This window comes from Clupea harengus, chromosome 4 (genome assembly GCF_900700415.2).
Source record: "Clupea harengus chromosome 4, Ch_v2.0.2, whole genome shotgun sequence".
NCBI classification, from domain to species: domain Eukaryota; kingdom Metazoa; phylum Chordata; class Actinopteri; order Clupeiformes; family Clupeidae; genus Clupea; species Clupea harengus.
The window spans coordinates 18,502,541-18,511,933 of record NC_045155.1 but is presented as its reverse complement, the minus strand read 5'-3'; the positions used below and the strand labels follow the sequence as shown (position 1 = coordinate 18,511,933).

Below are 9,393 nucleotides of genomic sequence, written 5' to 3'. Positions count from 1 at the left end.
GTGGAATTCAAAGTATGGCTTTGGTATGAAATCAACGCACGGCACTGAAAAACGAACAAAAAATGCGCAAGGTGGAGCCATGGGCAAGCGTCAGTCAGTAAACTTGTGGGCAGATACTTTTTCTGAATCCCCTCCCCCAACTCGTTGTTTGGAGTGGGGCCTACGAAGACACCCATGGTTTAGTAAACTTTTTAAGTTTGCTAAAAAAAAAAGTGGCCGAACCATTTGAAAAAAAATCCCAGGCTTAGCTGAAATCCAGCGGATAGACACCGTAAACAATGTAGACACAATACAAGGGAACTCTTGTTCGCGCCGAGGTTTGCAGGTAAGGGTTGCGCCAAAATCATCTGCATATATGTTTCTGTAAACCATTAAATGTCTCCTTTCATAATATGGTTTCTGTAACAGAGTCGTTATTTTTAGTATCTCTACGTGTCCACTTCACGTTCTACTTGTAATACAAGTTTCTCCCTCACCGCCAATCCAAGTCAAGACTATAGGAAGACCTGCCCTTGCGCCACTTTCTCAATCAGAGAGACAACGCCATCTTCTGGACATTATATTTTACAGTAGACTGTCAATGTGTTCAATATGTTCAAACGAAGTTCTTCTGACATTAGCCTAGTTTTATTTAACTCTAGGTTTCCATTTGTCTTTTATATTTTATTTCTTGAGTATTTCAAAAGAAGACAAATTCAGTGACACATACAAATTCATGAAAACATGTGAAATCTTGTCCCATAGACCAAGCTAAAGACTTCACTGGGAATAAATGCATGGAAAAAATGAGTAACTGTCAGACAATTACTCTGTAAGGTAAGTCACCATGAAAAGAAGGCTAAAGCAAAATAAAGTAAAGGCATGATGAAACATGACAAAATGAAAATTTCCACTCAAACAAAGTGTTGCTGTCAATTACTAATGCTAGTTATGAACACTACACTAAGCGTATACAAGGTTATCCTTTACTACTAGCATTGATAGATTTTTTTCAGTGAAACAAAATATTCCACATGAATAGAAAGTCAAAACACACAGTTGTTGAGGAGGTAAATCAATCGAACACGATTTCACATGTACACCAATATCATTGTGCTTTAGGACAACAATCGTATAAAAAATCAAATAGTATTCGGTTGTGTTTAGGAGACCAATAATAACAATGGCTGCTCCATTAAGCATCAGTTTTATAAATGGTTGTGTAGTCTTCATGACATAATATACTCTGTATTTAAAATGAATGTTGCTGGTGGTTCAGTCAATAATGTTGATCAACTTCACGTTAAACCATCCGGTTCTTCCACAGGTCTGGCAGACACTTAATCATCAGTCATTGTGCCTTCATAAAAATGAGTGAAAAGCCTGGCCCTTATCCTGGGGGTTCACCGACTCCATAAAGTTGAGCATATGAGACAGAGAGATTCTTGTTAGTGTCCTTTTCTTCATGGTTGCGCTCAACAACTGTAATCCCAGTCTATTCACAGGCCAGTTTTCCATCAAAACAAGACAGAGTGATGGCAAAGGCTTGCACAGCGCACATGGGGTAGTTATAGTCTAGTGTGAAGATGTCATCAGCCACTCTTCCAAACTGCATCACTATGTAACTGTCTGAAAAATGAAAAGACATACATCATGAGAGATATACGGTACAAAATCAATATTCTTCATATTACAACATTACTTCTACAATTTAATCTAATGGACACGGCATTCATTACATAAATGCACTATATATACTATACTATATATAAATATACTACACACAATGATTTTCCTCATCGAAGTCAGTTATGATCAAAATATCAGCATGCATGCTTAATAGAGCACAGCCCTTTGGGTGGTGGGTTCCCAATGTTTGCAATTATGAGTTATATTTTTATGATAAAAGTTTCCCAATTAAAAAAATGTGTGAAAGAGTGCAACTTACTGTCTTTGCTGTGGACGATCTGAAAGTTCTTGACAGACGCTTGTGTGACCCGACCGTTGAAGTTGAGTACGTAAGACGCGGTGTCATCATTCCAAACTGGAGTCTTGTTGTGCAGCTCGATCAGGTTGTCCAAATGCCTGTTCTGGTAGCGCATCAGCAGTCCATCATTACCCTGCACGGATGCGCACAGTAATATTGAAAAATTATGTTCATAGTGTACGTAAATAAATACTACAATGTATTTCCCAGTATTGACACATGAAACTGTAGCAGAGGGAACATTATATTTAAATTCCACAGTTTTCAGTGACAGAAGTTTCATGTCACTCACATTGCGGGCCCGGATTGGCACTCGCTCGCTGTCCTCGTCCATCCCAGGGATGATCACAGTCATCTTCCTTGGGCCTTTGAAACCGAGAACATTCGTGTCCTGCAAAGTTCAAAATTACCGTGAGAAAACCATGAGCTTTAAGTTGGGGTTTGAGTCCAGATCCTTCGCATTTAGACTGATAATGATGACTTTAGTCTTTAAAAGTACTCACATAGATGATTGCAGCAAGTTCTTGTCGAGCATTGGACATGTCTCTCAGGGCTCGGTCAGGATTCAGACCATTATCAAACACAGTGAATTTGGTGCCCACAAGATTTGACCTATATCACAGGGAGGGTCAGAAAATATGCATTATAGTCTGTATCACAAAGGAGATTAAAAACCACTAACTTCACAGGAGCACACACATGCTTTTACATTCCGTTAAACACTTACATCTCATTGTGTTGTATTTATTTAACCACAGCCTTTGTTATTATTTATGTGAAGAAAGAAACATGAAAGATTTACCTCAATTTCCCCACAAAGTTTTCACCACCCCGTGACAAATCAGTGGCATCTATTGATATCAAGTAGTTTGAAGTTGTGCTTTTCTTACGTTTCCTCCCAGCCAACAAAAAGGTCTGGAAAAAAAGGGTAACATCAGTTTCATATGATAATAAATAATCTATTATAATGAAATCCTAAAGTGAATGTATTTGATAATCATATCAAGCCACTACTTCTTCTTCACCTTCTTTTCATTGTCCAGGTGTAGGTAGTATGTGGGGTAGAAGCCTCGGTCCATTCCCCTCTTGTCCCGAGTGACTTTACATTTGATGGTGACCCCTTGAGGAGCAGGATGGAGGACAAACTCTTCCAGGTCATCAAACTCTATTTCAGGCGATGGAGGTGGCTCCTCCTGAGAGGGGTGGAGACAAACACGTCTTGAAGAAAATGCATCTTTTTGCATTTACTGAAATTTGAATATGCATTAAAGATTAGATCTAAAAAAGGGAGTCAAGTGAAGGGAAGTCCTTAGAAGCCAAATGGCAAATGAATGAATATAAGTATGTGGTGGGGAATGACCTTTTAATGAATAAATATAAGTGTGAGGAATTACCTTTTTGCCTTTTTTGCCTTTGCCCTTCTTCTTCTTGGTTGTCTCTGTGCTCTCATCATCACTATCACCAGCTTTTGCTGAACAAAGAGGGGAAAGTGAATTGGATTCATTGGGTTTTGGCCTCTGATAGTATTGCCAGTATTTCATCTCTTGGTGCTGAGACAGATTGCTGCTGAACTCCTGTATTCGTGTTACCTTATGATCCCGATTTAATTATCCTGATAATAATTTTGTAACAGCATTATAGTTGAAGTAGCAGAGCAGCAATCATGACTATAAACAATAATAATATTATAATCAAATACAAATTAAATCTGTTTGGTTTTGGTCACTTACCCTTCTTCTTCCCTTTTCTATCTTTGTCTTTGTCTTTGTCTTTGTCCTTGTCCTTGTTCTTGTCCCTACTCTTGTCTCTGTCTCCTCCAGTTTGAAACATGGAGCCCGCACTGGCAGGGGGCTTCTTTTTGGTGGGCTTGCTGGGCTTATTCTCAGATTCACTTTCATCACTGTCAGACCAGGAAGCTGTCAACCAGTCAATGCAAACATATTTTACAGAAAGTAGCATACCCAAAGAAATTTTTGATTGACTTATTTAAGTCAAATAATTGGAAAAACAACGATGCAAACTTGTTAACAGTGTAATGCAGCGATTTTAAACATGATGGGCATTGCATGATGGGCATTGCATATATCTCTGCAATCATGATATCAATTATATAGTTTAACATCATGAACAACTTCTCTAGGTTTGAAAACAGGTTACCTTTCTTTTTGGTGACAAACTCCGGTTTGTTCCCATTTATCTGAAACATAGAAACAGGCTGCTTTTTTGGCTTGGCAGACTTTTCCTTGGTGTCTGGCTCGCTTTTAATGTCTGTCAAGGGAAAAACACAGCATGTTAAACTGTATGTATGATATTTACTGTGGATATATAACTAAGAAATACTCTTTGGCCAACCTGGCAGTGAAATTGCACACCAATTGTACTTCTCCTACTGTGAAATACGTCTTAAATTGTATTATGCAACGTTATTTACGGCCACACAAAAATACCTGTACGTCTGCTGCTTTGTAACCTGGTAACCTGTATTATTCAACTTACTACCAAGCTTACAGGCAAAGTACATTCATTTGTTGACACTTTTCACAATGTAACAGACTATTTCAGGCTATTACTACTGTTTCAGCAGAGAAAAAATTGGAACAACTGTTGCATCAAAGCAGTAGAAGCATTATAACAAATGATATGCTATCAAATGTACAAAATGCTTAACAGAGAATGTGCTTCTGAAAAGAGTGTGCTGTTCACACAACCCCCTTTCATCAGTCTCTACACACCTTTGGCCTTTGACCTCTTGTCCTTGGCAACAGGGGAGGAGATCTCCTTTGTAACTTTTTTCTTGGTTGTTTTTTGATGAGCGTCATCATCTTCATCATCTGAATCTGGCAGTAATAATTCAAGAAAAATTTCAGTTTCTGTCACCAAATGTTGCAGTGTATGGACCTTGTGTTATACATTCATGTCTTTTTCCGAGAGATCACAAGTCCAAATATCACGCGCAAATATCTTACTTTTTTTCTTTTTGGGCACACTTTTGGGTTTCTTCTTTGGCTCTTTTTCTCCGGATTCCTCTTTATCCTTTTCAGGTTTCTTTTTCTTTACCTTTTTTCCATCTGTGAATTTCAACATATTGTACAGAAGACAAAAAAAACTGAAATTGAATGACAGAAAAAAACATAATCGTGATACTCAAAGGTTAAAGGTAGGAAACTAAATTCTTTAGCACACACTTAATGACCAAATACCATGCCTCTGACATCATTTTAATACATTAACTAAAGTTAGATTTCTTGTTCCTAATTATGCTAGGAGTAAACTGAGATATGGGATGGCTGTGTGAAAATCTAGTGTCAAACCCATGATGCAGTGGGGGGTAAAGAGGATGCTAGCCTATAACATTATTAGCAACACAGCTCACTTTTGGGTTTGACATGAACTGGCTGGGCTTTGTTAGGTGGGACGAAATGGGTTTCTAACTTTTTGAAGGTGTGCTTCCTTCTTCTTCTGAGACGTCATCTGTCTTCTTGGCTTTTGGCTTCTTTGGTTTGGCATCGGCACCTTTGGTCTTTGCTGAATCAGTTTCTTGCTTCTTCTTTTTAGGCTTCTTCAGCTCCTGGAGGGGAAAATCAAGGCAAATCATAAAGTGTATACAGTATGTCTTTGTTTGTGTGTATGTGAGAGAGACATGTGTCTGACAGATGCACATAAATAATGTCGAATTCCATTTACTTTGTTTTGTTTTAACATGGGAGGAGCTAGCACAATATAATGCTCCTTTCCCTTCTGCCCCCCCCCCCCTCTCTACCTGTTGGCTCCAAGCAGATGGAGCACCCCCCCCCCCCCATTTAAACAAAGCTTCTGCTCATGGTTTCTATGGAGGTTAAGAGAGAATTTTTCCTTGCCCCTGTCGCCTTTGTGCTTGCTCCAGGGGGGTTCAGGCTCTTTTTGTTGTTTTGGCACTAAGGTAAGCTATCGTGTACACACTATGAAATTGAAGGCATAACGTTTCATGTAAGTTAGCTTTTGTGACCTATTTTCCCAAATAAAAATGTTACTATTAGTATTCGCAATGTGGTTAATATTAAAAATTGTGTTTCACAATTCTGGGTGCGTCTGTGTGATCTCTTGTTTCCCCAGTGACCATGTTCAGCGAGAGAGCATGTAATCTCATTAGGCCAAATCTCATGTGTCTATTTATATCCCAGACCTTTCCACACAGGAAATTTCGAAACCCGGTAAAAATCCCACTATATTAGTTTTCCTCAAGAGAGAGAGAGTAGAGAGAGAGACTGCCACAGCCAAGTCAGAAAATATACACAAAACATGCTAAAAAATGCTGTTTCAAGTTGAAAAGTTCAACTCAAATATACTGGAATAGCTCCTCCGCTTTTGAGTAATAATGCATAATGCATTTTATTGTCACTACAGAACTCTTGAGTTAACAAAACGTCTATGTAACGTACATCAATTGTGTGAGATAAATTATTTAAATATTTCCAAATAAAAACAATCGATAAAACACGTTATAGTAACCAATACGTAGTACGAGGTCACTGAATATTACAACTGCAGCCTGTATGTTATCCTTGCTCCATGCAAGACTTTGGCTAGTACGTTTTGAGGTTGTGCCCCAGCTGCTCCATTCTATTGTGCTAATAGGATTTTCTCTGTCCTGGTGAGTAAACAGTGAACTGAAATCTTCTGGCAGTATTTATTATTAGCCTATGTGGAAACTGAACTCTAACTCTCGAAGAAGACTTCGAAGAATATTAGCCTTTCCAAGACAATAGTCTGATATTGTTTTGCCACTAGAGTCGAGAACAAAGCTCAAACACATGCTCTGGACAACGTTTCTTCAGTTTTGTTTGCTTTTTTTCTTTCCACCAACGTTTAACGGTTGCAACGGTTGCAGAGGTTTTTACCAAGCCTTATAGAGTTAGCCATGGAAGTGTCAGTTATAATATGACTGAGCTGTTTCAGCTGATTAGATCAGCATTGCACAGCTCCTATCAGCATTACTAATTCGGACAGCTACAGGGAACCTGTATGCCACCACTGGTTGGTGGTTTTTACATGAAATAATTAAGTTATTATTGAATGAAATTGCCTTTTTAAAAATTCAGTGATATAGCATAAATAAATTTAACAAGCCCTTTATTTTTTACTTACAATTGCCTACACTCTGGCCTAGACTTTTAAAATGATAATGGGGCCCCATCTTTAAACACCGCCCAAATGTTTTGAGATATAACATTTTTCTAAGATTGCTGTCTGCTCAAATTAGCACTGGCATGGAGTTAAGCATTACAAATGTTCACAAGTATTAGATGTTTCAGACTGATATACCAGATATACTATTTCATATCAGTATACATATCCAGACTTTCTAACCATCTGACAGACAGAACAATGGCATGTGTCTTCCAGTTACCAAATAACTTCAAGATCAGAAGACAGAAAATCTGCCACAGTGTGTTGTCTCTATAGCGTGCAGTAAATATGACAGGCTTGTGCCCCGGCCTCATCCACCTCTTTAGGATTGCACAGCACACGGCCTCTTACCTCCCAATTACAATGGCAATGTACACACTTGGCCCAACCTTAATCGGAATCACAATGCTGTGCCACCTCTTACATCATTGATGCATGCCTGTCATGCAGAAGAACTGCCGGTGCTTCAGTCAGTGCAAAGGCCCCTTCAGTCATCTCCTCTTTGCTTACTTGACTGACCAATGCCACTCCACTTACTAGAACATTGACACAAAGTGATGCTTTGTGTTTTTCATGCACCACAGCCCTAATGTTTTTAAAGTACTACATTTAAGACGGTTGTTTTTCTCAAATGAAAGAAACTATAATCCAGGTGACCTCTAATAATTCTGAAACTCTTCGCAGTGATTGGGTAGTCTGTAATGTATCTGTGTAACCTGTACAACTCCTGTAACCCGAGTCAATTAAAATCATTTGTAAAAGTTCTCTATAATTCTAAACAATTTATGTTTAAAATCTATATAGTAATCTATATAGTTCTAAGTAATTGTTCTGCAATTATGAACCACAATATCTTTTTCTTCGCCTTAGTGCTTGCTCTAGGGGGCTCAGGCTCTGGGCTCTGTAAAGTGCCTTGAAAGATTTAGAATTGTTATTGGGCTATATAAATAAATAAAATTGAATTGAATTTTTAAATGAATCCAAACATAAAGTACAGAAAGTTGTATTTCCCCATTACATTCCCCCAAAAAGAGATACAGGTGACTTAAGCTTTCAGTGAAATCAAATCTAGTTAAAAAAAAAACATCCTTAATCCCCTCTTTTCCTAGTGCCGTACCTTTTCTGCCGACATATTGAGTGCACTGACATTGGCTCAAGGGGAGGACCAGATCGTTGTGATGAAATAAAACCGTTGTTAAATCCCACTGAGTAGAGAAGAAATGGGTGCGATTCCTGGGAGAAGTGTATACGCCACAGGAGAAGTTGATAATAGGATTCTCCTGAAAGCCATCTGGTCCAGGAGGAACCATGATGATAGGGTAAGGCAGAGTAGGACTGTACCATTCAATGTTAGATCACTTTTCGGTGCATGCAATTCAGGTACACATACACACATACACACACGCACAAACACACACACACACACACACACACACACACCAAAAATAAAAAAACTCACCAGATGAGATGTCCTCAGAGGGAAGGCACTGGGCTCGAGACTAGAAAACAAGAGGTACAAGAGGTGTCACAAGCTATTTTAAACAAGGTGCAAGGCAAAATATAAGAGACAAAAAAGATGAATTATTAACAGAATTGAAGCCTGTTACACTTTTCTTACTTGTCCATTGTCCAGACCTCCGTAAGAGTTCCCTTTTGTAGAGGCATTAATCATTGTATTAAGCTAATTAGATGAATCAAATGTGTCCTCTACAGCTCCACTGGATTTCTAAACCAATTACACAAGATAAGTGCCCACTGTCTGACTGTTGCACCACTAGATACAGCCTAAGTCCATTATACGAGGCCCTCATGCCTCCTCAGAACACTGATTCAAATCAAAAACTCAACTACAAAACATAAACATGGCCACTTTGATTCACTGATTTAAACAAGAGCAAAGTCTCCCGTGACCATCATCCTGTTTCCATCCAACATGTAAATGTCCTGTTCCCCAGAGGTGCACTCTTCATTGGCTTGAGTGATTGTCATATGCACGCGGAGCTCCAAAGAACCCCCTCTGGGAAGACACCCACCAAACCCTCTTATGAGGAGACCTTAAAGCTTGTGCTTTGGATCACCTATGGAAACTCTTAATAGGATTTGAAGTGGTTTCAGGGCATGCCCCCCTCCCTACCTAACCCTTTAGGATGAGGTCGGCTGAAATGTAAAAGGGGGGGGGGGGGGGGGGGGGGCTGTGAACCTGTACATCAAGGAATAGGCTAAACTGAAGAACGGAAATAGCTTATTTCAACAAAATATGT

The 9,393-nt window shown here is 39.0% G+C and overlaps 1 protein-coding gene across 1 annotated transcript; it reads right to left on the bottom strand.

Moving 5' to 3' along the window:
• Window positions 1-822: 822 nt before the first annotated feature.
• LOC105889858 (tubby-related protein 1-like) lies at window positions 823-8,787 on the bottom strand. The gene is made up of 15 exons (XM_031566555.2): window positions 8,751-8,787; window positions 8,592-8,631; window positions 8,250-8,423; window positions 5,399-5,534; window positions 4,933-5,034; window positions 4,699-4,803; window positions 4,124-4,234; window positions 3,697-3,882; window positions 3,361-3,437; window positions 2,992-3,159; window positions 2,769-2,881; window positions 2,470-2,578; window positions 2,259-2,357; window positions 1,928-2,099; window positions 823-1,608 (listed from the first exon to the last, which is right to left on the bottom strand). Exons 3-15 carry the CDS (start codon window positions 8,262-8,264, stop codon window positions 1,475-1,477), a joined length of 1,527 nt encoding a protein of 508 aa, XP_031422415.1. The 5' UTR covers window positions 8,265-8,423; window positions 8,592-8,631; window positions 8,751-8,787; the 3' UTR covers window positions 823-1,474.
• Between the last annotated feature and the right edge of the window lie 606 nt (window positions 8,788-9,393).